We start from the raw sequence: 27,856 nt of genomic DNA, 5'->3' as shown, positions 1-27,856 counted from the left end.
TTCCATCAACATGAACAGATTTTTTATGTCTTTAGAGCAATAAATATTTCCACTTTTTCCATATCTCTGCAATTTCAAAAACAAAGTACAAGTAATATATATTTATATACACAGCTAAAATCTTCCATACATAATTTTTAAAATAATGTCGTCTCTGTTGACACATATTTGACACTGTACTCGTACAATTTTACAAGGACTATTGCAGTCTCTCTTTGCTCTACATTATAAACAAGAAATATTTTCTTCTCCATGAAGCGCTCCGTCGTGTTGACACGTACAACTCAGACGCTCCGTCCGTCGCCCTTGTATAGATACACACAACACAGACTGCCTTTACACAGGAACAGAAGAACCCAACTTTTTAAACTCTATTTGAACCAGATCTGATGTGCTTTAACTTCTTTAATTTGTATTTTTTGTGTTCCCTGTTTTGCCAGCAGCAGCAGCAGCAGCAGCAGTCAGACCAGATCTGTTTCTGTCGGTGTTAAAAACCAGAGCTTCCATTCCTGCTGTAAACTCAGCCGGACAAGCTGCCCGCTGCGGAGCAAAGTGAGTACTCGCATTGTTGTTTTTCATATAACGATGGTTATGTACATTCATGTTTATAATACAGTTTCATTCAGTGCAGATACTGTAATAAATACCACATGCAAACCGATAGTGGAGAGCAGACCCGGGCAGAAAAAAACTGATTTAAATAGAACATTTAAAGGAACGTACTTGTGTTTTTGCATGTTATAAACTGCACATACTGTACATTACTTCTGCAGAACATGCAGTGCAGTTTTGATTGATTTCCAACCTTCCAGGCCGTCATTTCGTTTGCCTTCCACTGAGACATTTGAGAATCAACAGTCGGTTGCTGCAGGTATTGCATTGATTGGCTTTGTGGTCGGAAAAACCAACCCCAGAATCGACAAAACAGGCGTAGAGAAGAAGAGGCATCTTTTGTGCATTTACACAGTTGTTGTTCTGCAACCGACTGTCAGATCTCAAATGTTGGAGGTTTCACAACATTCCCAAAGAATCTTTGTTGGCAACACTGTCACCTCCGAGTGTGTAAACCGGAGTCCAAGCAAGCAACTCCTGCCCAAAGGAAGGAAACACACCAAAAGAACTGAGGGATGATTTCTAGGAAAGGTTGGCAGTAATGTAAAGTAGATACAGTCAGTCGTTGAGAGGCTACAACATGCAAAAGCACCGGCACGGAGCTTCAAGTGGGAACTTTAGTGAGGATGCGCTTGATTCAGCTCGGGCACGCAGCGGAACAGAGTGACATGTTGTATAATCCCATACGAGGTAGGTTTGATCCAGAACTCCTCGAGAAGTTTAGAGTTGTGTTTAGCTGACTGTGTTAGTCTGGATTAGACGTGGTGTTACTGTGCGGCTCCTGTACAGGGGCGGAGTGTTTCTACAGGCGACTGGAGTTACGTGATGAGGACCCGGCGGTCCGGAGGTCCTAGCAGCTCGGCATGTTTTGTTTATCTGAATGATTTTAAAAAGTCGCAGAAGTGTTTTGCTCGTTTCCAGTAAAATGTTGGTGAGAGGCTTCGTGATGATTCAGAGGTGTGTTTACGCAAAGCATGCAGGGATGAATGAAATCAATATCACAGTCCGTATTAAAAATATTAGAACATATTAGTTGTTTGTCAGTCACAGAAAAATTCTTGGTTTTGTTGTAAACATATTAAAAATTAAAAAGGTTTTAGTACTTCCATAAGATGCCCAAATCAGTAAAGAAAAGAAAGAAATCATCTCACACTCGTAAGCACATAACAAAATTAAAAATGCTAAAAATACAAAAACAGCCCAAGGAGTACATTATGTTAGTAGAAGCTTGTCACACAACAATATTGATAATAATATCAGTAGCACACTCTAAAAAGTCAAAGTGGTTCTTCAGATTGAAAACAATAGGGGACCCACGATGGTTCCCTGAGGAACTCCGTCAACTGATTATAATCCATGACGGTGTTTCCATAAACCTCCAACACAAAAGGCTTCTACAAAAAAACACTGAAGGGATTTTTATTGTCTTGTTTTTGTTCACGTGAAGAACCCCAAGTCGCTCAAATAAGCCTGAAGAACTTTTGGTTTTTAGAGCATACATTTTGTTAATTCAAGCAATTCTGAACTTCAGTTACAGATCGATGCCGTCGGCCCCACTGAAAATAGAACACACTGTACAGTAAATATCTACAGTCGGCGCATTCACGTAATCACAGGGAAACTAAAAGTGTGTCGTTAACGTTTGCATTCAGAACATCGGATGGAAATTTCCCATCATCCACCAGTTCAACGCTGGTAAATATTTATACGAGGCTGACGAAGCCAGCCGATTTGACGGGAAAGAAACCGACGCTGAGAGGTTTATTTCTGGTCAAAAGTAACAGATGGCTGGTGAAACACGTTCAAATGGTCGGAGAACTTTGTACCAGCCACCTCGGGCTTCCGGCCCTGACATCCCATCGAATGGAGAGAAAAAGAGAAAATCACACTTCAACACTGGGATGGTAGGTGAAACTCAAAGTGCAAAAATAATGTGTAAAAATGAGTTTGTTCAAGAATGTTTCACTCGGTGCTGCTTGACGTGACGGTGACAACATGTTCTGCACTCCGGTCCATGTGAGATGAGTCCCTCCAGATGAGATTAGGTCCAGTTTTCAGTTTCAGGTTCCTTTGTGTCTTTGTTGGATGACGAGGGAGACGAAGTGTTCAGTCCTTCAGCCAGGTCTTCTTTTCTTATATAAAAATGCAGTAAATGGCTTGATATTTATTATTCTGAATGGATACAATCAATCGATATAGTTCTGATTTAGATGCTAAATTGTCTTTATGTTCCAGGGTGGTCTCTTATTTAGTTCGACCATCTTTTATTCGACCATCCCTCCGTCTGAAGGCACCTTATTCTCTATTTTGCAGTACAAGCAGTCATTGTGGGATTCACTCTGTTCACCCTCAAGATCACCAGACATGTTCTGGAGAATTCACATCCTACTGAGAGAGAATAACAGTTTGGACCGGGTGGGAAACTAAAGAGTCTTTTTCAGAAGCCGAACACTGTCGGAGGCCTCTGCTGCTGTGGAGTCAGCACGTGCTTTTACTTTCATTTCATGTTTCCAAAGAGGTAAAACATAAGAAAGCCAAGAGTAATGTGGCTAAATGATGAATTCATCACAGCAGTTACAACTGAACTCTGAGCTCACTGTCCTGAGACTCAACTCGACTTACAGAGGAGCTTCTTTACTTTAAGATGCGATGTGTAAGAATTGACTAGCTGTCGTTGTCACATGCAGTAACAGATCACAAGAGTAACAGCTAACTGCTGCTAGCTCGTTAGCTTGGTTAGCTGTGCATCTAGTGGTCTGGACTGGGAGCTCGGAGGCTAAATGTGTTGATATTGTTCATAACTGAGGATAATGACACCGTCGAGCTGCGATATTAAACTGTTATCTGGGGCTAACAACTGTAAATAATAAATCTAGCATACTTTTAAAATTTGTATTACAGATAATAAGAAACTGACGGTTGAGCTGACATCTTGAAACAACTGATCAGCTGTGACGTCGCCTGAAAATGATTTCCGAGTTTCATTTTTGTTTCTGAATTTTTTGATACACTATAAATTACGTCCGTGTGTGTTAGCATGTGCTAATGTTTGGTAGCAACATCTTCTGCTTCTGTTCCTCTCACAACAAGATCCTTCCTGACATTTTCTCTTTTTGACTCGATCTTCCTTAGTTAAGTTTTGTTTTATTTGTGACTGGAGGGTCGTCCGCCACACAGGAGTTTTATTTAATCTTAATTTTAATTTCCCACCCAGTTCCGTTAACATTTCCAGTAATATTCCGGCTTCTTTCATTATCAGATGTTTCGTAACTCTTTCCTGACGTCATTTAGGTACTGTAGCTCCCCAGCTTCATCAAAGGCAGACGAGCCGGTGAAACAAGACTCTGTTTCCCAGAATGCACCCTGTTTGGCACCTTTCAGCATAATCTCCCTCCCTGGCAACAAAGGGGGTCACATACAATATGGAGCATGAAATACAGTTGACACATATCATCATTTCTGACAAATTCAGGCTTCTTTTCTTCAAATATGCCGGGGAGCATTCACTGGTTTAGTACAAATTATCAAATAAATCCCCCGTCACAATAATTAATTATTGGAAAATTACAATGTCAAATGTAGACCACCACCACCCGCCCCCCATCTTTAAAGTCCCAATCCAAAACAGTGTAGTGCCCCCCGCTGCAACCCTGTAATCCACAAACACTAAAGGCTTTTTAAAGTTATTTTTGCAAAACACAAAGGTAAAAAGACACCTGTAGTTTTCGTTATTATGATGGCTTATTTGAAGTTTTTTAAAAAAGTTTATTGTCCATGTAGAAAGTAAAAGTCTTCAGTAACCTTCTTCACTAATGCACTTTTTTTTATGGTCACAGAAATGCTGGATTGGGGCTTTAAATCACAACAACCCCCCTCCCACCCTCTGCATATAGGTATTAACACACTGACACTCATTAGCTATTGCACAGGTCATGCACGCCTGTCTAAGACACAAACTGCACCGTATTAATGCTAACCGCTTCTGCTTCTCACTAACACCTCATGGCTTGTAATATGTCAACAACCAAAACAATGGTACAAGTGCTTTTTGTGCGGAAAAAACAAAGTGGTGCAAGACGACTGTGATTTTTGGAATATAGTAAGAGGACTCGTTCTCAGGCTTCCTTAAAAAAAAAAACCTGAACCGTCCCGTCAAACCAAACACCGTGCATCGTGTTAGCATCGAGCGCTAACCTCGTGATGAATTCTCAGGCACTGTTCCCCCCTCACGTCTGGTCCCTGAACCGTTGGTCCACCACAGCAACTCGACAAATTCTTAACTCACAATATGACACAAACACTTCCTCCGTCGATAAGAACTACTACGCGTCCTCTTGAGTCCCAGGCCACCTCTCTGAAGGGCACTACGAAGGGAAGATGAGGAGATTTTCACCAAGACGGCATGACTATGTGGGAGTTTTTCTTCAGCGGTGATTCTCGTCGCTCCGCGTCAGGGAACGAGTTGCCCAACAAACGTTTTCCGGCGTGAGAGTCTCTTTATTTGCGCGGGAAGTGGATGTGAAAATAACACAAGCTGAGTAATTTCCTCTTCCCCGCTCTCAGTGCTCTCCTCCTCACCAGGCGGCCATTTTGATACACCTGCATTTGCCCTCCTCCCCCTCCTCCTCCTCCTCCTCCTCCTCCTCTCCTCCTCCCCCTCCTGCTCCCTCTCATGACCGCCCCCCGGTGGCTCACTGCGGGGTGGCGGACCACCGTCCTCAGCTTCTGCCTCCTCACACAACCGTGCTGATCCGGCTGACGGGTTTCGATTTGGGACCTCCCCCTTGCCCTCCCCCTGCCCCTTGGTGCAGGGAGAGCGGGCCGGTCGACGGGGGAGGTAAGGGTGAGTGCGGAGGAGGAGGTGGGATGGAGGTGAGGGGTGGATACTGGGGTCCGTAGGGCTGAGGAGGCGTCTGGGTGAGAAGGCGTGCTGACGGCGTCTGGGGTGGTGGGGTAGAGAAAATGAAGTGGGTGGAGGGGGAGGCGGAGGGGGAGGGGCTGAGCGGGGAGTGTGTGTGCGCGGCGTGGTTGTGAGAGTGAGTGTGAGCGTGGGGGTGGGGCTGCGAGTGCGAGATGGTCAGCGGGAGCTTGCCGCCTCCACCCGGCCGTCCCGCCGCAGGGTGCGAGTGGTAGAGTCCGTGCGGGGTAGTAGGGGTTACGGGGGAGTGAGGGGACAGCGGCGGGGGCGTGATGAAGCCCAGATTGTAGCGCGGGTGCTGGGCGGCGCCATGTTGTATCCTCTGATGCTGCTGGGTAGGAGAGGGAGCGCAGCCGGGCGGGCCCTGCCGCCGAGGGTGGTGCGGAGAACCTGTGCGTGAGGGCGTGGTGCTGCGGGATGCTCTGACTGTGGTAGCGGTGATGATGGTTGTACGGTGGCGGCGGCGTCTGCTGCTGCTGGTGCCCAGTAACACTGACTCCTCCTCCTCCACTGTTGCCGTGGCAGTACTGGGCGTGCAGAGCCTGGAGCTTGGACGGCCCCCCTCCCGTACCTCCTCCCCCTCCAACTCCTCCCGAGTCCGACTGACCGAGGTTGGGCGATGGGGAGGGGCATGGGGAAGGGGAGGATGGGTGGGGGATGGGAGGTGCGGGGGCGGGGTAGTGGGGGGGTGATGATATCATCAGGGGACTCGGAGGACCCTGCGGAGTCGGCGACGTCATCGTCAGGGGACCAGGAACTTTGCCTCGGCGACTGCCGAAGAAATTCCCCAGCAGGCCGCCGCCAGTCGGGCCTCCCCCACCCACCATCCCTCCTCCTCCCCCAGCCCCTCCCCCGCTCACGAGTGGGGAGGTGGTGACCCCCCCCTGGTTGTGACAGAGCCCCGGCCCACCCCCCACCCCTGTACCGGGGCTCTGAGTAGGGCGGTGTGGCCGGTAGGCTGCTGGAGACGAAGGGACCATCATGGGGCTGTAGGACAGACCTCCAGCAGGCAGGGGGCGCTGCTGGTGAGGTCGAGGGCTGCTAATAATGGAACCCTGAGAGGAGAAGAGGAGGAGGAGGAGGAAGAGGAGGAGGAGGAGCAGAGAACAGAGAAAAGAGGATGAAACACAGAACCAGACGACTATTTGCAAAGAAGCTCATCAGTGGTTTTAGTTAAAGTTTAGAGATGAATCCGTTGTGCGTGTGATTTGTTGACGGTGAGTAAAACAGGCAGATTTCAGGACGGACATGCAGGAAATGAGACGAAGAAGGAGTGGACAGACATGACAGGACGTCCTGGAGGCCTGTTGATTACAACAAACATCGTAAACCTGCAGCCTCGCTGGTTCGATCCCGGCAGGTTTGATCTTTGTTGTCTCTCTGCATCAACTCTCAAACTATTCCTGGACTGCTCAGAACATCCAAAGCTGGAATAACGGTTCTGCACAGACCGACACACATAATCCTCCACACGTTCAGCTCTTATGACTCTGACAAACATGCAGTGTGATGTGTGACGTGCAGCGGCGTGCAGGGACGTGACATCATGCTTCCCCACGGCCCGCCTCACTTACTTCAATGGTACTGTCCAATGAGCCCACACTGTTCCTACGACCTCGCTTCCCTGTGACCCGACCAGAATGAGGCAGGGAGTTAGAAAGTGTTCAACAACAAGTTCTGACATGTTCATGGACCCGTGAGTGTTGGCAGGTGCAGTTTTGAATGTGGGCTAAGCTAGGCTATGCTAAGCTAGGCTAACGGCACCCTGACACCCCGTCCTGTGATAACAAACATCTCAAAACATTTCAGTGGAATGTGAATATATTTATTTTAACGAGTTTATTTTCATTTTCTGTTTCATAAAACTTTGTGTCAGACAGAAACACTGAACGCCTCCACTGATCACATCTATTAGTCAGCTCCTCCCTCCATCTCCCTCTCTCTCTCTCTCCCTCCCTCCCTCCCTCTCCACCTCCCTCTCCCTCCCTCTCTATCCCTCTCTCTCCCTCCCTCCCTCTCTCTCTTCCTCCCTCTCTCTCTCTCCCTCTTCCTCTCTCCCTCTCTCTCCCTTCCTCTCCCTCTCCCTCCCTCTTCCTCCCTCTCCATCCCTCTCCCTCTCCCTCTCTCCCTCTCTCTCCCTCCCTCTCCCTCCCTCCCTCTCCCTCCCTCTCTCTTCCCTCCCCCTCCCTCCCTCTCCCTCCCTCTCCCTACCTTCCTCCCTCTCTCTCTTCCTCCCTCTCTCTCTCTCCCTCTTCCTCTCTCCCTCTCTCTCCCTCCCTCTCCCTCCCTCCCTCTCCCTCCCTCTCCCTACCTTCCTCCTCTCTCTCTTCCTCCCTCTCTCTCTCTCCCTCTTCCTCTCTCCCTCTCTCTCCCTCCCTCTCCCTCCCTCCCTCTCCCTCCCTCTCTCCCTCCCTCTCCCTCCCTCCCTCTCCCTCCCTCTCTCCCTCCCTCTCTCTCTCCCTCCCTCCCTCCCTCCCTCCCTTTATGAGCTCATCCTCTAAACATCAGAAACTCACCCGCTCAATAAAACTAACCCAGTAAAATCAGCCTCACGCGTGTCAGGCTGCACTTCCTGCAGCTGTCCAGCAGGAGGAGACAGAGCGCCGCGTCACGCTTCCATCTTATTGTTTTATATTAACCATTTTAGATTTCATCACTGCTCCATCAGTTGCATAAGACCACAGATGTAGGTTTGCTCGGAGTCAGTGAGTCATAATAAAAACTGCAGCAGTAAACAGAAACAGTAAAAAATCCCTTTAGCAGAATCTCAGTCACGTCTCCGGAGATCAGAAACAACGTGTGCAGTTATTTAACAGGGAAACACCGTTAAAGGCCGCGTGTTCCCGTCCCTCACCTGTTTCTGAGAGGTCTCTCAGTGACGAGCTGAGCGCCGTGCGTTTGAGTCCGTCCACCGAGGCGTACGTGTCGTCGAGGCTCGGCCTACCCAGGGTGCCGTTCACCACCTCGCCCTTCATGGGGCCGGTGTTTGCACCCGGCGCCCCGCCTCCTCCTGGTCCTCCTCCCGTCAACACACCCGGACGCATCACGCCTTTCTGCTTCTCGAGCTCGGCTGGAGAGAACAGAGAGACGAGACGGTCGACGTTAGAATACATTTTTAATACATTTCACTCTAAAGAAGGCGTAAACAGACAGAGAGGGAGACTGGAATGTGGAGAAAAGGCGTGTTAGTGTCTCGTATCTGCAGAGAGTTTCTGATTTTCTCTCTTTGTTGCTGCTCGGGACGCTTTACCAACCCAACATGTGTCTATTTGACGTCCTGGGAATGAGACTCAACAATCAACTGTCTTTGTGGTGCGTTCAGGAACAGCTGGGACAAATCCTACTGATTCTACCTTTAACTTTAATAGTCTTTGAGTTCTATTAATATGACGTGAGCTTCAGTTAGCTTTGACCACAAATGTCCTTCAGAGGGAGACTTTTTACTCTGATACTCTGAGTACATGTCAGAGCCTGTAATCTATTACTTTACTGCAGTACAGATACTTGTGTACCTTTACCACCTCTGCAGCCACCATCAATGAAACCCAATCCTTCTTGCATCTTTTAGAGTTATTCATAGTGGTATCGCTTCTATCATGCTTCTGGCACTGCTATCGGCCTGTAGCTTCTTTAACTAGCTGCTGATGCTACTATGGGTCCTACAGCTGACCACCACTGTGTCTCCTACTATAAAACGACCTCTGCAGCTCTACAGATCACTTACACTCCACCCTGTACTTCTCCATGTCCTGGACCTCGGCGATGCTCTCTCGGAGGTCGGAGGTGAAGCGAGCTCGATCCTGCTGGCTCGGAGCCGTGAAGACGATCAGCACCTTCCTCTCTCCTCCGGGATTGGCCGAGGTCAGTCTGATACCGTGAGGGTAGTCTGGGTGAGACACACACACATTTCACAACACATGTTACACACTGTGACCTCGCTGGCAAACGACTCCTTCATCATTCTGGGCCAGAGAGTAGATGAGAATGAAAACGATGTTGCAGCAATCTTAAATATCTGTAACACGTGTTACTCATGAGTCTGAATGAATGAACGAGGCTTTGAGGAATCAGTCACACAGAGTGAATTAGTCCTCACACCAGATACTTTTTCCATCCACCTCTCTTTGTTCAGATTTTGCATTAGCGTGCAATTAGCAGTAAACTAAGCGAGGCTAAGAGCTTCCAGTCATGCCGGCGGCTTTGTGAGGCTGCACTCAGCTGAGCTCTGAGATAAGTAAGAGACAGTGACCGACGACTCGGCCTCCACATCGTCTGTTCAGTCCTGATTAAACACATCACACAGCCGTCACTACTGTCCATGAGGTGCTTACTGCTCCAGTAAAAACAGACGACATCACGGTCACATGACTGAAACGTCTCCACCACTAAGAGTCTTACTGCACAATTACTATCCAGGTTTTCTATAAACTGATCAGTGTACAAGTTGTAAAGTCAGAGTTAGAACAGTGTGTAACTAAAGTGGGCTGTAAAGACGGACTAGTGAGTAGATGAGTCTCAGTGTTCGCTGTGAGGACGTTTAATGTCCCCGACAACCTCTGTAGTCTCATTCAGACACTCGCTCTGTAGTTCACTGGTGTGTTTTATGTTGAGGACAAAACATGAAGAATCTCTCAGTGTGTTTACATGACACTAAGAAAACTGAATTACTGTGTCAGTCCCACTATGATGGGATGTTTAAGATGCATGTATACACCTTAGTCTGACTGAAATCAGACCGGATCGGATTTCTCATAGTCGGATTAAAACACCCAGATTATTGATTGATAGTCACATTACTCCTGCATGTATACGTTCCATCAGATCAGATCAGATTTTGTGTTCTGTGCAGGCTCGAGATTTCTTTCCCAGAGCAGTGAGTTGGAAGTAGAAGGACGGCGACGTCTTTCCTCCGAAATCACCGCAAGAAAGAGAGAAAGAGCTCCATTGTGCATCTAGTTTGTGTAATTATCATGTTCACCATATATGAAGTGTACAAAGATGTAGCTTCGTCTCGCTCTTCGTACGCCATCTGTCTTGAATGTCGAGGCAGTTTGTTGTTGCTGGTGACGTAAAGAGGTCAGCCGGAGGTGTTTCTGTTACTACTAGTTGAAATGGGTACAGCGCCACCTAGCGTACCGGGTATGACATGCTCCGGACAATAATCACATTTTCTCACTGGCATGTATACTCGGACAGTTGCAGTTGTCTGATTGAGTAGCAGAGTCGAACTCTGGCTGTAATCTGACTCAACTGTGCATGTAAACACACTGAGTGAAGCTTGTAGTAACTAAACATCTCATGTCAGGCATTTAACAAAAGAAACCAATCAGAGATCTCACCGACTCTGAGACGACGGAGCTGGAAGTGCAAACTGATTTCCAGGGTGTAAGATGAAACCCTGCAGCCAATCAGAATCAAGAATTCACCCAAACCATTTATAAATGCTAATGTTAGCATAGTAACATCCTCACAACAGTAATGTACGCTGACATTTCAGAGCTGAGGTCGATGAGACTGACGATGATATTCACATATTTAAATATGTATGTAAATATACAAAAGGAGGGAAAAAAGCCAGGAGATCATCGCGGTTCTGTCAGAACTCTCAGAACCATCAGAACCATCAGAACCGTCCTCTGTGATCACGTCGGTCCAACTTTGGCCGATCAACAAATATCTGTTGAGGTATTTCAGTCTGAGACAAAGTGAACAGACGTCTTTACCTCGCTCCAACAAGAAACACACACACACACACACACACACACACACACACACACACACACACACACATACACACACAGCCTCCACACACACACACACACACACACACACACACACACACACACACCAGCAGTCCATGTAAGATTGTGCTGATGAATCATATGGGACAATCTGTCCCGGTCACAGTCATCACCACCGGCTGCCAGGTTCCATTTAGCTCCAACTGGAGAACCAGAGCCGTCAACAACAACAACAACAACAACAACAACAACAACTAAACAACTTAACAACCACCAGCAGAGCTTCACTGACACTGATAATGTGACGCAACACATGAATCTGTGAGCAAAATGTGAAAATATGACAGATTTCATCAGTTTAAATTACATATATGACATTGTTATTTTTATTTAACACCTTAAAATACAGTTCATCCATTAAATCTTCCTTTAAGCAGCTTTAAAGATGCTACATGAATCATATTCTGAACCATCTATAATAATCATATAAACTTAATTAACCTTCTATCGAGTGTTTTATGATGTTTTTAACGTTGTGAAATTATTAAATTCAAAGACTTTTTCTGCTGCATCGAGTTTTAATATTCTGAATATTCATTTAATCGTGAATATTTCCACATGAATGTCTTTCACACTGCTGGATCGGCTCGCACGTCGTTTCACCTTGAAAACAAATTTAATTTGATTCATAAATACGAAAGACTACGAACTAAAAAACAACCAAAGATGAGATCTTATGATTTATGATGACATATTTCAGACGCACGTCGTCTCTGCGGTACAACAGAAATGATTTTCTGACAAAATGTACGACTGAAGTGGTTCCAGTTTGCTTTAGTGCATTTTTAAAGATTTGTGACTCATATTTTCAGCATCATATTGTCGTGTCTTCCTGCCACAGAACAGAACCGGCTCCTGAACGGCCCGAGTCCGACTGAACATCCGTGGAGGTGTGGAACAATCTCATCCAGCAGATGTTGGTACATCTGCACTAATCACTAATTTGAGTCTTTTTTCTTTCTGTCTCTGGTTAGTCGTAGTTCATCCCCACATTTACAACCCGACCCACAAAGACCTGAGATCAGAACATCAGACGATTTCAATCGCTGAACAATTCAGAGACTTCAGAACAGGAGAAGAAACGCTGTTCATCGCCAACATCTCTGCTTGTTTACAAGGTGTTGTTGATGACATCATCGACCCAGTCTGTTGACCCAGTCTAACATTTCTGACCACTAGCTACACTCTGGAGAAATGTGGGTCATTTGGGTCTTTTTGTGAATGTACCCGAGTGTAACGTTCGTTTAAAAGCATAATTACGACGAAAGAGGCACTTTTAAGATTTACCGTATTTTCATTTTCAGGTCAAACCTCATTTTCAATGTAGTGCTACGTACAAATATTATGTAAATACTATGTTAGCATTGTTCCGCTCGCCGCCGTCCTGCCAGTGGAGAAGTGTCGATCTCAGAATGTGACGTAACCTGGAGGACAGTTAAGGTGGAACGCTCCTAAAGCTTAGTTCCATATAAATGCAGGATAATTTGTTGTTTTGTCGTTAGTGAAAAACAATATTGACCTTGAAGTTGAAAAAGGAGCCTCGTATAAGAAACAATACTAAAATAAAAAGCTGGAAAAGTCATGTGAGATCTCGTATGGATAGTTGTTGCTGGAAGACAGTAGTTCCACCTTAACTGTCCTCCAGGTTACGTCACATTCTGAGATCGACACTTCTCCACTGGCAGGACGGCGGCGAGCGGAACAAGCTACTGCTAACGTGAGTTGTTCAAAAAGCTTCTTTTTAGTAAACTCTGTGTACACAAACAATGTTCTCAATGCTCGTGTTCATGTGTAGAGACCCTGGTGATGCTACCAGCAAAGTTTCACGTTGTGTCGAGACTTCTTACTGTTTTAAACATAGAGATTTTGATGCTATCGTAAAAGTGCCCGTAGCACTCCCATTGAAAATGAGTTTGACCTGAAAAAAGAAAATACGGTAAATCTTAAAAGTGCCTCTTTCATTGTAATTATTTATTTAAAGGGATATTCCGGTGTAAGTTTAATCCATGGTCTAACACACCGTGAAACTGTGTTAGACTCCCTCTCGAGAGATCAAGTTAGCAGAACGCTAATTTACGGAGTTTTATCAACCTCAGAAACGACCGCACGACAACAATACACTGCAGTAAATGGATCCAAATATAAACCGCCACCAAAAAGCCACAAATAATGCTCAGAACAGCACCAAACTTCAGCAACAGTACAAATAGGGTCTCAGCACATAGTCCGGGGCATCTAACCTCCGCTAGCTTAGCTGGATTTCTATTGGGAAGCTAAAAACAGAGTTCAACTCTCCTCCATCAGCTTCCGGGTCGGGGAAGTCCCGACGCGACGATTACCGAGTGCGGTTAGAAATGCTCAATTCCGTTCTTTTCCCTGTCCGCTCTCGATAATAACTGTTATAAACTGGCAGGTAAGACACATATGAACTTTGATTGCTTTTCCATGGAGTCATAATCATACATTTTCATCCATGAGCCGCGGAACTCTACTGCACTCGGTAATCGACTCGTCGGGACTTCCCGTCAACAGGAAGCTGCTGCAGAAGAGTGGTAAATTTAGTCAGCTTTTCAGTAGAAATCCAGCTAAGCTAGCGGAGGTTAGATGCCCCGGACTATGTGCTGAGACCCTATTTGTACTGTTGCTGAAGTTTGGTGCTGTTCTGAGCATTATTTGTGGCTTTTTGGTGGCGGTTTATATTTGGATCCATTTACTGCAGTGTATTGTTGTCGTGCGGTCGTTTCTGAGGTTGATAAAACTCCGTAAATTAGCGGTCTGCTAACTTGATCTCTCGAGAGGGAGTCTAACACAGTTTCATGGTGTGTTAGACCATGGATTAAACTTACACTGGAATATCCCTTTAAACGAACGTTTGACTTATATACATTCACAAAATAAGCCTAAGTTGTATTTTGGTGAGTGTTTCACTTTAACACAGAATTGATTATCATGAGAAAATGTTTCTTCCGTCTGTTCAGCGGTCCTGTCGAGGTGCGCCGACACACTGTGGAGTTCAACTCCACGTCACCTGGCTGTGTAAAGTGAGGACCTGACTCCAGGTCAGCCTTCAGCTCCGTGGCTGGTTTGGAAGCGTCACATGGAGCCACGTGAAGCCGGTGGAGATGTGACTGTGGAGCTGAACTCTGAGCGTGAGGCGTCCTGCTAACAGGTGCTGAGGCAGATCTGAAACGCCACCAACTCCAATCTGCTGCACAGAACTGAGAGCCAACTCTTCTTCTCTGCTGAAATTAGAGGCTTGGCAACCTCACACACACACACACACACACACACACACACACACACACGACTCTCTATATGATTGTGTTAACATCATTATTGAGGAATGTGTCGGCTGAATGAGTCATGTTCTGAGGAGTGCTGCTGAGCCGCCTTGTTTTCAGATTGACAGTCGTATATTTAGGAAATCCTGTGACATGCTTCCACTGAGCTTCTTTGAAACGTGCTGTCGGTGTTTTCGGCGCAGTTCTGCACACTGACGCTGCCGTACACTTAGAGAAAAGGCTGGCAGACTGAGTGTCATTTCAGTAATTGGAGAGGGAAGTAACGATCTGTTTTGCCAAGTGATTATTAACAGATTGTTTAGAACATTTCCAAGTGGGACAGAGTCTCCAGTTTCTGCTGCATATTTATAACATCGCGCCTTCATCCAGCTCAGGTGTACGAGCTCGGAGCGCACAACGTACAAATTAAAAATAACATACGGAAGTCTAACATCTCTCCTGAAACGGAACCTAAACAGTTGTGATTTAAACTCTCAGCACCGTCTGAATAAGAACACAAATAAGAACGCTATATTTATTTCAGTTAACTTTACGATTTGTTTATAATTTGGTTAGCTTTAGAAGAAGATCATGTTCTGGTTCTGTCGCCACAAACACAGCTGAAGAATGTCGGGGGTTAAAACCTCCGAAGCTTTCAGACTTACAGATGCTGAAAGTGTCGACCACACACTGTATTCATGTCTGTCGTCTGGTGGAGACCTCTAGTGGCCACAGCGATTATTACAGCAGCAAAGAAGGAAGTCAGGTGAAGCAGTCCGGAGCGGATGGTTCGGCCCACGAGCCCAGAACTCTCACGCAGGAGACCAGTCCAACTATGAGTTACTGTAATTTATCACAGTAGTTAAGTTACGCCACACAGATACTTTCCTTTACTGAGGTTATGTAAATAACGTTGGTATGTTCGTAAGTAAACATCGATAAGTGACGCAGATATCTGAACCCGCGGTCGGAGGGTTACTTTAAAAATATACTCCGATACAGTTTCTAATTACCTGTGAAAAAATGTCCAAGTATCACAGTATAAAAGTAACTTGATTACTTCCTTTAATACAAGGTGCAGGGTTAATTTATTTCTTTCATTTTTCATCAATTCATTTTCTGAACGAGGGTTTAAAAAAAACTAAATAATGATTTGAGTCCTGCTACATCTGTTTTAATCTAATCTAATCTATTTAGACAAGAGTACAGGAAACATCGATGTGGAATAGATTACTGTTATTTCATCTTAATAACGAGTTTGTTCTCTTTATTCGGTTTCGGATAAAACCAGAGTGATGTTGACGTGCACGGTTACACGTCATCCTGTTAGAAATGATTTTACAGATTGTAACTGTAATTACATATTTTTTTCTGTAACTTTACTGGACCACAGGAACCTTTTTTTAATATCCTAGTTACATAATCCTGTTACATGTACTCGATTACTCCTCAGACCAGTTTAATCCCAAACCACAACGTTGTCCTTAAACCTGACCGCGTCATTTCCTTTACCTGAACTCAAACTGCATGATGAAGGTCCGGTTCCGTCTACAGTCATGTCGTTTAAGTCAAAGTCAAAGTCGGCTTTATTGTCAATTCTTCACATGTTCCAGACATACAAAGGAATCGAAATTACTTTTCTAACAATCTATGGTGAAGGACAAGACATACTTTTTACGTTTACGTTTAGATATAAAGATGTTAAACTGCATCCACAAACATGGAAACACAGTCTTGAACAGCGGTCTCTGGCTCAGCGGCCGCACTGTCCATCAGCTCATAACCATGTGAAGTGGACGTGATACGACCCAGAGTGTCGAAATGTTTATACGACACGTACAAATTTAACGTGTCCGTGTTTTTAAAGAAATGTAAATGTTCTGGTGACCGCTCCGCTCTGTGTTTTCAGGCTCATCGTCAGCGCTCACCTGATCTTTTATGTCGAGTCCTCGTTTATCCGTTTACTGAGATTTGAGGAGACAGAAGCAAAACACAAGTCGCTGTGATGCCTCACAGTGTGTGTGCGTCTGTGTGGTGTGTGTGTATATATATCTGCATGTGTGTCTGTTCAGTGAGCCTGCAGACTGCGGGGTAAAAATAGAGAGTTGAGCGAGCGCAAAAAAGAAATGGAGATTTAAAATAATAAAATGGAGCTGAGACAGATGGAGGGAGCAGATGGACGAGAAGAGACGGAGAGAGGAGGAGAGAGGGAGAGCGAGCGGTACTTACAGGTGTTCTGGAAGGTGTGGACCTGCATGTCCAGCAGAGGGAATGATTGTCTGAAGTTGTACGTCACTGAGGTCTTCTTCTTCTGGAAGATCTTTGTCACCTGATGAGAAGGAGGAGGGAGAGTAAAGAAGTCACGTCAGGAGCGTTCGATGACGCTAACGTTCGTCTCTGTTCGCGGCGAGGTGAGAGGTTTTTTAATCGCACTCGTGTGAAACTGGACACGTTTGTTGTCACGCTGTAAATAAATGTAAAAAAAACATCAATTAATAATGAATGAGAGCTGATTCACGGTTACGAGTCGCGTCATCTTCTGAGAGACGTGTTAATCGCGGCGTCGACTGAACGTGGAGACGAGAGCTCGCCACGCTTCACATCAGAAACCTGTCGATGACGTCTGCAGCGACCTTCACATTTCATTCTATTTATAAGATGTTTATTTTCTATTTCATGACTCCATTTTGTTTCCTGTTTCCAGCCCATCGGTGTTAACAGCCTCGACCTTTTTTTGACTTTATTAACGTTTGAGGTGATCTGTGAATATCTTGTTATCTGTGAAAACAAACGCTGTAAGATTTCTTTTAACATATCGTTGAGCGCTAATCAAGAGGCGCGACGGATGAACCTGAGCTGCTGTTTAAAGAAGAGCTGGAAAACTTTACGGAGCAGAATCAAACACAAACTTTCAATTGTTTTCTTTTTAATAACTCGAGTTTCACGGGTGAATGAAGACGGCGTGACGGGTGAACCTTGTTGACAAATCCTCTCTGGGTTTCCTGCTTAAGACTGCGTGTATTTGCATTTTTCTCTAATAGGAAGTCAAGACTTTCTGACATTTCTGGAGCATTATGGGATAAACTGGCGCTCTGGTGACGCACGATCATCTTTATCTCCCATGAGAGAAAATCCTCTGTGAGGACCGGGAGCACAAAACTTCTCCCGAAAATAGTCTCAGGAACACAAACGGGACGGTGAAGAAACCCCCTGTAGTATGAGCACACACACACACACACACACACACACACACACACACACACACACACACACACACACACACAGCGTATTGATTACCATCAGCAGGTCGTTGAACAGGAAGACTTCTCTCTGGTGCACGCCGCTCCGCTGACCTCGGTTCGGATCTGGAACCTCGAACAGCTGACAGCAGCACACCAACCTGCGATGAGGCAGAGAGAGCACCTGCAACACACACACACACACACACACACACACACACACACACACACACACACGGGTCACACACACACACAGCACGGGTCACAAAACATCGGCAGTAACACAGTCCGCACCTCCAAAGACCTGCAGAAGGATTCACTGTCTTCTCTCTCCACAGAAACACAGTGACACAGTTTGTAGTATTCACGTGTTCTCTGACAGGTGAAGCAAACTTCACCTGTCAGAGACAACACACATTGTTGACGGAGACTCTTACGGGCTTCTTGCCGACCACCATCCTCTCCACCGCCTGGACCTGAGACACGTGGTCATCGTTGGTCCTCAGCTCCCATTTCTGGATCCTCCCGTAGATCGCCACCAGCAGGTCGCGGGGGATGTCCTGACCGTTATCAACACCTGGATGAAACACACAAGGTTGACACATGAAATCATAACGAACAGAACAAAACACGAGGACTAACAGAACCCGACCGACACTGAGCAAGTCTCCATGTGTTACCACATATGTTTCTCTGACTGTCAGCGTCACGATCAATAAATCAATCAATCAATCAATCAAACGATCGAACAATAATCATCTAATGGCAGAAATTAAACCTGCTGAGTAAGTGAAAACAGGAAGTAAAAATCAGAACACCATCGTGTAAAAACAGTTTTTAAACTTTGTTTCAAAACAAACTTTAAAACACAAAGACTCAAATAACTCATTGTGCAAAATGGCCCATTTCAGAATATGTTTATTATAATATTCGATTATAATTCTTGATATGTGAACATTAAAATTACTTTATTGTTGAAGCTGCTGAAGTACAATCATAATTATATATTTCTCTCTGATGTCCTCTGACTCAAATCTCTCCTCAAATCAACCTGAAACCTGAAACACTTCTGCGAGCCGACTCGGCCGGTGTTGGTGTTTACACCACTGAGACTGGAGGTGGAGGTTTCTACAGGCGGGGCCAGAACAGGAGCCAGACAAGTGGGCCGGGGAACCGGGCCCAGCAGAATCTACAGACACCATGACAGAAGAATGAAGCGACTGGAGAGGATGTTGACGGAGGAAAAGAAGAAGAGAAGAAGAGAAGAAGAGAAGAGGAGACTGGCCGAAGGACACGAGACAAAACTCTCAGACGCTCGACTCGTTGATGATGAACAATCAGGAATATTAACTGGTCGCTTGATGTTCAGCTGGTTCACGTTACGTTAGCTCGGCCTGCTGTTGCTTTTCTGAGATGTGATCTTAAAACTAAAAAAAACGTAAGTATCTTCTTAAGACAAAACATTTTTAAGACATTCTCCAGATGGGTTTTGTTTGTAGCTCGCCCGTGTTAGCTTCACATTAGCTTCACATGCTAACACGTTCACAGTGATTACAAATTAACATAAAAGCTGATTTTTAACAATCAAATTAACAGAAAACTGAACTTCTTTTTTCAATCAGCTTTGAGTAAAATCTTCTGTTAGCAGCGACCGACTGACCTCGCAGGTTCTTGATGAAGTCCTCTAGCTTCATCTTCCTCTCCGGCTTGACGTTGGGGCTGTACATGTCCGTGTTGAGGAGGATGATGGCGAAGGCCAGGATGAAGATGGTGTCTGGATTCTGGAACTGCCGGATCAGCACCGGGTTACAAACACAGTATCGCTGACTGGAGAGAGAGAGAGAGGAGACGTGAAACAAAACATCTCAAACTGCACCGACTCACACGGCGTCGCTGTGCTGCCGTTCAGTACCTGAAGGCCTCCACCAGTCGCTCCACCCGCTGAGCTTCACCCTGGACTTTGATCTGAGCCTGGAACTTCCTCAGAGCGTCGTCCAGATCCATCCCTGAGAAGTCCATCTCAGTCCAGGACGCAGCTGCAGACAGACAGACAGACTCAGTGAGTCTCACTCGTACATATCGACACTGACGGTCAGGTGAGCGTCTCGTACTCACTCCAGGACGTCCTTGTTGAACTGCTGCCGGCTGCCCAGGAACTCTCCGATCATCTGCCTGCTCAGTCCTTTCCTCTCCAGAATGAACCTGGCGATGCCGACCGGCGTGTCCGACACGAAGCCCCTCTCGATCAGGTACTGGATCCCCTTCTCCGGCTTCCTGCAGCCGACACAAGACAGTTTTTATACATTTATTTAATTTGTTTTATTCATTTAATTGATTTTTATCTCAGCTACACAGACGTCTGCTGACCTCTGAGGAGTTCTGGAGGTGTTGAACAGTTACAACTCTATCTTAACTCTGGCAAATATAAAACTGTGATTGTTTGTTGAGAAACATGCTTTAAAATTCAGCTTACTCATCAAATAATACTTTGACAATCATTATTACCTGATGGCAGATTATGACACGCAATAAACCTTTAAAGATTTAGTGAAATGCACCTTTATCACTGCATGTGAATGTGTTTTGCAGGAAGTTAATATTAAGGCAAGCAGCTCGCCTGATCTTGAAAACACCTCATTTCTAATGTACACTTCTGATGTGGTTCACTGTAATCCATCACATGTTATTAGAGGTAGATTCAGATTAATTGATCGAGACTTCCCTTGATAAACCTCGACCAATCAGAATGCAAGAGGATCAGACATTTAACTCTGGAGGAGCGAGTCGGTGAAGATCCAGACCGACGGGAGGAGAGCTCAGAGATGATTTTCTAATATGTGGGATTAAAAATGTGATTTATCTTCACTCCTGTTTATCAGCCTGACTGCAGCAGTGAGGTGACCTCCACTGTCGGCTGGAGGGGAAATGTTCTTTACTTCATGAACGTAACGTTACTCAGAGGTGAGCAACAGAGGTGACGATGAACACAGCCGCCATCAGACGGTGTATTGAGGAAATGTCTTCCTCACTCTCTCTGTTAACTTTGAGGAAACTTGTGGATTTCTTGGGTTTGGACATTGCTGGAAACATCTGGGATGATGTGAGAACACAACTCAACAACAAATAGAACAAATGTCGTGTTGTTTTTACACATTTTAATGTTGCATATTATATCTTTAAATGAGAGGATGACGGACTCTGAAGCTAATGCTACCTGTGGATTATCATTCAGCTGACTGTTAATAGGATTCATGGACACACACGTACTTGTTGAACAGGTTGAGTCCGATGCGGTACTGCCGTCGCTGCACCACGTCGTTGTTGAAGGCGGGTGAGTCCCAGCTGTGTCGGCTCTCTCTCTGATAGGTCTGTTTCCCCAGCGCGGCTCCTCCGATTGGCTCCCGCAGGCTGTCTCGTGACGAGGAGCCGGAGCTGCAGTTGTTCACCGTCGTGTCGTCGTTGGAGTTGGTTGTGGTGGAGTTGACGCTCTCGTTGTCTCCGTCCGAGCAGAGCAGGTGGTGGTGGTGGAGGTGCGGGTGGTGGGCGTGGTGCTGCTGGGCCTCCATGTTCTGGAGCGCGGAGGAGGAGGAGGAGGACAGCGGTGAGGGGGTGAGCGGCGGCGGGAGGGGTGAGAGAGGGGTGAGCGGTGGTACAGGGGAGGGCAGCGGGGAGGATGGGGGTTCTGGGTAACCATGGGGGAGGTGATGGTGCTGGTGGTGCAGGTGGTGGTAGTGATGCTGGGCGAAGTGGTGAGCGTGCTGCATGTAAGGGCTGCCGCCGTGCACATGGTGCATGTGCATGATATGCGGCTGGTTGTACTGCGGATGGTGGTGGAGGATGGTGGGGAGGTGGGGGATGGGTGACGGGTGAGGGTGTGAGTGGGGGTGGGGGTGTTGCAGTGGGTGAGGCAGCGGGTGTGGCGGCAGGGTCCGGGCTGAAGGCATCGGTAACGGGACGTTGGCGGGGCTGCGAGTCTGTCCCTGCGCCGTGGCGACCGAGCGGCCGTTTGGTTTGTGTTTGATGGTTCCCTGCGGAGAGTCGGCTTCGCTGCTTGCTCCTCCGCCTCCTCCTCCTCCTCCTCGCTCATCCTCTCCACTCTCTCCTTCCCCTCCTCCCCTCCTCTCCCTCTCTCCGCCTCGCTCGGCTCCTGACGACTCCTGCTCGTACACCAGGCGTCCGATAGAGCCTCGCTCTGACCTGAGGACAGACACGGTAAGAATTAAACATCTTGCTGATTCATCGTCTTCAAAATAAAACTACTTAAACACTTAAATCTCGTCTCAGGAACTTGAGATGCAGCGTACAGTAGATTTACTGTCATATTTAAGTAATGACCGAATACTTCTTCCACCTCTGCAAAACAGAGGTGCAGTATTTAATTTATGAATCTCTCTGATTGGCTGTGCTGACCTGTCACTCATGTCCACTGAGCTGTCACTGGGCGGTTCGATAGTCAGAACAGGGAGGTGTCCTCCTCCACCTCCGCCTCCTCCTCCTCCGGCCCTCCCTCTGTACTCCCCTCGACACTCTGTGCAGGGGGTGCTGCTCCTCCGGCTGGCGATGCTGCCTCCCTCTGTCTCTCTGCTGTCCTCCCTCCCCCCTGCACCAACTCCTCCCCCTCCTCCCCAGTACTCTGTGTCGGAGCTGGAGGCGGGACGGGAGAGCGGCGAGGACGGGGGGCGGGAGAGCGGCGAGGAGGGGAGGCAGCCCTCGTCCATGTAGAGGGTGACATCGCTGAAGGAGGTGGCGGTGCTGTCCTCGTGCATGGCGGCACCTCCTCCCATGCCTCCCCTCCCCCCAACTCCCACCACACGGCCTGCCAAGCGCCGTGAGGATGGGTTGGCATTGCGCCATGCACACTCTCTGTAATCTTCATCCTCATCTTCCTCCTCATCCTCCTCCCCCTCCTCCTCCTCCTCTTCCTCTTCTTCATCTCCCTCCTCCTCATCCTCCTCATCGTCATCCTCCCCCTCTCCTCCCACTTCCTGTGAGTCTTCACGGCCAGACTGGCAGGTGAGGGAGTCGTCCATGGAGTCAGCCAAAGACTTAACCTGCAGACAGGAAACATCGACACCTGTTATATATGTTAGCTTCTCCAACAGGCTAACATCAGGGTTAGCTTCTCCAACAGGCTAATATCAGGGTTAGCTTCTCCATCAGGCTAATATCAGGGTTAGCTTCTCCAACAGGCTAACATCAGGGTTAGCTTCTTCAACAGGCTAACATCAGGGTTAGCTCCTCCAACAGGCTAACATCAGGGTTAGCTTCTCCAACAGGCTAATATCAGGGTTAGCTTCTCCATCAGGCTAATATCAGGGTTAGCTTCTCCAACAGGCTAACATCAGGGTTAGCTTCTTCAACAGGCTAACATCAGTGTTAGCTTCTCCAACAGGCTAACATCAGGGTTAGCTTCTCCAACAGGCTAACATCAGGGTTAGCTTCTCCAACAGGCTAACATCAGGGTTAGCTTCTCCAACAGGCTACCATCAGGGTTAGCTTCTTCAACAGGCTAACATCAGTGTTAGCTTCTCCAACAGGCTAACATCAGGGTTAGCTTTTTCAACAGGCTAACGTCAGTGTTAGCGTCTCCATCAGGCGAACATCAGGGTTAGCTTCTCCATCAGGCTAACATCAGGGTTAGCTTCTCCATCAGGCTAACATCAGGGTTAGCCTCTCCGACAGGCTAACATCAATGTTAGCTTCTCCATCAGGCTAACATCAATGTTAGCTTCTCCATTAGGCTAACATCAATGTTAGCTTCTCCATCAGGCTAACATCAGGATTAGCTTCTCCAACAGGCTAATATAAGTTTTAGCTTCTCCAACAGGCTAACGTCAGGGTTAGCTTCTCCAACAGGCTAACATCAGTGTTAGCTTCTCCATCAGGCTAACATCAATGTTAGCTTGTCCAACAGGCTAATGTAAGTGTTAGCTTCTCCATCAGGCTAACGCACTGGTTGACAGGTGGTGTTGCTGACATCACTGCTGAGAAGGTGACAATGTGTGTTTACCTGCTTGGAGAAGGAGTCGTCTCCTGTGTCGTCTGACCCCTGCTGACCTGACGACCCCTGACCCTGCGGCTGCCGCTCATCGAACGAGTACTGGACCAAAGACCAACAGACAAACAGTTTAACATTCTGCTGTGTGTATGTGTTGTGTTACAGTGTGTATGTGTGTGTATGTGTACCTGCATCCTCATGTTGGACAGGATGATGCGTCGGGTCATCCTGCTCTCGGAGGCGGAGCTGCGCAGCCTCTCGAAGTTCTTGTTCATGCGGTACTGCCTGAACGCCGTCTGGATCGTTCTCGCTGCCCGCCGAGACACAAACTGGCCCCCGTACTTCCTCTCCAGCATCTCCACCTGTCAGGCAGCACCGTCACAGACAAGCAGCCAATCAGCATGTTTCCAGAGTGACGACAACGGCTCGGCTTTGGTCTGAACTTCATATAAAACTGAAGTAATTCAGGTGCTTTGTTGTCGCCAAAATATTGAAAACTATATTATAACTTTTGGTGGTAGAGTTGTATGGCATCACATCTTACGAAGCGTGTAACGTGTTGTCTGCAAACATACGACACACAGCGAACAGTTGGATGTTGTGGGGGTGGTTGAGAGCAGCACCAGGTGAGTGACTGACAGAGCTGGGACCTTGTTAGTAATCCCTGTTTCTCTTTATATGTAGTCGTGTGCTGGACCTCAGATGGAAGAGGCACGGGAGATACATGGGAAGCTGCCGGACGGGACGCACAAGCTGTGTTCGGTCCCCTTGTTGGCGATATTGTGTCTTCGGTTGTGTTTTATAATAAAAGAGACTTAAACCAGAGAACTGTGTGCTGGGTGTGTGTGAGAGAACTCATGGTAGCCTAGAAAAGGCTACACTGGTATCCCACCCTGGGCGCCAATGGCTATTGGCGCCCAGGGTGGAATACCAGTGTAGCCTTTTTTTTTTTTCAGGGACTGAACGCCCCTCCTGCATCTCATCCGACAGCTTCCTGTCTGCCCTCCCATGCATCTCCCACCTGAGGTCCAGCACGCTACTGCATATAAAGAGAAACAGGGATTACTAACCTGGTCCCAGCTCTGTCAATCACTCACCTGGCGCTGCTCTCCTGAGCCCTCTCCACCTCTCCACCTCTCCACGCTCACCTCCACAGATGTAAAATCACAGAAACTAGGATGCGCTGATGTGGGGAGTCAAATATGATAAAACTGAAGCACGCTGATGTTGTTATAGAGAACAGGCATAACCTGACACGTCACTGAGAAACAACCCACGACGATGTGTGTGTGTGTGTGTGTGTGTGTGTGTGTGTGTGTGTGTGTGTGAAACAATAGGTGTGGGTGTTTTGACGTTTTGCATTGTACGCTGCTGGTGTGTGTCGCCTTGTTTCAAAAAGCTGCATTCAACTGAGATCGTAACGAAAACAATTGCATGAAAAACCCAATTGGAAAAGTCCTTATTTGGTGAAGGTGCTGCAGCGTCGTACCTTCTTGTCCTGGAGGTCTGTAGAGAGCTCATAGCTGTCAGATAGAGCCTTGCAGCGTTTGCTCTCCTCCTCCTCTTGCTTGCGGAGCGCCAGGCTGGCAGGCTGGTGTCGGCTGCGTTGAGCCCAGGCAAGGCTCGCCGGGCTGGGGGGAGAGATGGGGGAGCTACCCTGAGGGAGGAGAGGGAGACAGGAAGTCACTTCTTTATTTTGTTTTATTTCATCTGTTTCAGATAAAACCGTGGAGTCAGCGGTGATCACTGTCCTCACCACTAACTCCAGAGTGTTATCTGAAGTCAAACAGCAAAAAACACAAGGTAAAGGAGCAGTTCACCTGAAAATTAATTATAAGTAATTATGTGCTCACCCCCATAATGATGGAAAGTCGGGTAAAGTGTACGTAACAATAAAAATGGCTCCATACAGCTCGTCTGGCTGATACCAAGTGTCCACAAATTGATTTGTTAAAGATTATATTTAAACCCAAATCTTCACAGTAGCTGCTGAACTAAAGCGGGTTCACATGTTCTGCCAGGCGTCGAGGCTGTAAGAAACGTCTTTACGAGTCAATTTGGGATCTCCGGTCAAGATGTGGTTACACAAAAGTGCTTTTTTTACATTTCAAAACATCCACTTCAGTTGTTCAGGAGAATGCTGCAACCTCGTTCTGCTGTGACGAAAAACTATTCCTTTAAAAGTCAGCGCCATCAAACAGAACCTCAGCAGAGATGCTCTTGCCTCAGTGCTAACCTCCATGACAGCCGCTAGCTAACAGTTACACAGCAACGCAAACCAGCTAATGATGTGGAATAAGTCAGAGTGTAAGTTCTTCTTCTTCTATGGTTTTAAAACTGAAGTCTAAAAAGTGTTTTTAAAGCTGGTTTTAGTAAACGTCCACCTCTGAAACTTCTTCGCTTGTTTTTAAACGTAGCTTTTTTTGATAGCGGACAATCGTTTGATCAAGCCGAGACGGATTACGTGTCTAAATGGACCAAAGAGCTTCATCACCAGAACCAGAACATCGTTTCAAATGAACAAGTTTGATAATAAAACAAAAATTCTGGTAATTTCCTTCAACTAACGCAGCTGAAACGTGATTTTTACTCACTAACATTTAACATGATGATACTCTGAACACCTGGCTGCACACCTGCTGTGTGTCACTACCTGTGTGTGTGTGTGGGAGGATCCCAGGGGCCCGCTGGTGGAGGCGGAGCCGTACGGGTCGCAGGGGCTGGAGAGGGGGCTGTTGCTGTAGCGATGGAAGGGAGGCGGGTGGCCGAAGGACGAGTCAGGAAAAGTGAGCGCCTCCGGACACTGAGGGTCGCCCTCCACACTGAGAGAGAGAGAGAGAACACAGTGTTACAGAGAACCAGAACCAGAACCTGCTGAGTGCTGACTTCACTCAGAGCTTCACCTCAACTCTAACACACAGACACACACCCTCAGTGGAACAACCCAGACGGAACCACAACAACCCAGATTGAACCACAACAGCCCAGACGGAACCACAACAACCCAGATTGAACCAGGACAAACAGAACAGACTCATTTGGACCACAGAAGTCCAACCGGAGCAAACCCGGTTCACTGAAGGTCATCAGATTAACCTTGGACAAACCAGACAGAACCAGAAACAACCCAGAGCAGATTTATTTGTACCACAGAAGACCGGCTGGACCGAACCAAACCAAAACCAATCCAGACTGAAATAGACACAGAACCAGACCGAACTGCGATGGACTAGATTAAACCAGTCTGGGTCCGCTGAACACGGGTCAGGTAACGCTCGACAACCAATGAGCTCATCGATCGGTGACTCGACGTCCTCTGAGAGACTCTTTACTGCCAGTGACTGACTGATAGATGATCAATAAACTAATGGATGAATCGAGGAGACGAGAGAAGAAGAAAAGAAGAAGACGAGGAAGAAGAGGAAGCTGTGTGACGGACGCGTGTGTGTGTGTGTGTGTGTGTGTGTGTGTGTGTGTGTGTGTGTGTGTGTGTGTCATCATCAAAGGGGCTCTTCAGTGTTAATCTGAGACACCCGGGAAGCTAACGTGGGCACTGCCAAGCTAACACACACACACACACACACACACACACACACACACACACACACACACACAAAGTCACATGACAGTGACTCATGGCTAACAGCAGTGTGTGTGTGTGTGTGTGTGTGTGTCTGTGTGGGGGTGTGTACAGTGAGACCCAGCATGAGTGTGTGGGAGACAAGGTGTGTGTGTGTGTGTGTGTGTGTGTGTGTGTCAGAGAGAGACGAAGAAGAAGAAGAAGAAGAAGAAGAAGAAGAAGCTAATTGTAGGATGATGTAGCGTTTACGTTCCTAAACTTGGACGTTTTAAATGCACACACACACACACACACACACACACACACACACACACACACACACACACACACACACACAGTGACTGCACTCATTAATCCCAGCGAGGCTCTGCAGTAAAAACTGAGAGGAAGGTACTCTGGATAATTGCGCTCTCTCTCTCTCTCTCTC

The 27,856-nt window shown here is 47.0% G+C and overlaps 1 protein-coding gene across 1 annotated transcript; it reads right to left on the bottom strand.

Moving 5' to 3' along the window:
• On the bottom strand, positions 1–26,696 carry LOC115578202 (IQ motif and SEC7 domain-containing protein 1-like; the record flags this gene model as incomplete). Its single annotated transcript, XM_030411072.1, is given in 17 exon segments — positions 1–6,585; positions 7,105–7,154; positions 8,385–8,600; positions 9,255–9,416; positions 16,842–16,941; positions 17,910–18,035; positions 18,289–18,428; positions 19,512–19,678; positions 19,764–19,873; positions 19,875–19,887; positions 19,967–20,125; positions 21,119–22,048; positions 22,262–22,902; positions 23,862–23,951; positions 24,038–24,211; positions 25,339–25,506; positions 26,503–26,696. Coding segments are annotated over 17 exon segments (4,916 nt in total), but the record flags the coding sequence as incomplete, so codon positions are not given.
• Between the last annotated feature and the right edge of the window lie 1,160 nt (positions 26,697–27,856).

Source organism: Sparus aurata, unplaced genomic scaffold (genome assembly GCF_900880675.1).
Source record: "Sparus aurata unplaced genomic scaffold, fSpaAur1.1, whole genome shotgun sequence".
Lineage (NCBI taxonomy): Eukaryota > Metazoa > Chordata > Actinopteri > Spariformes > Sparidae > Sparus > Sparus aurata.
Note: the sequence above shows the minus strand (reverse complement) of the source record. Positions and strands in the feature narration are given on the sequence as shown.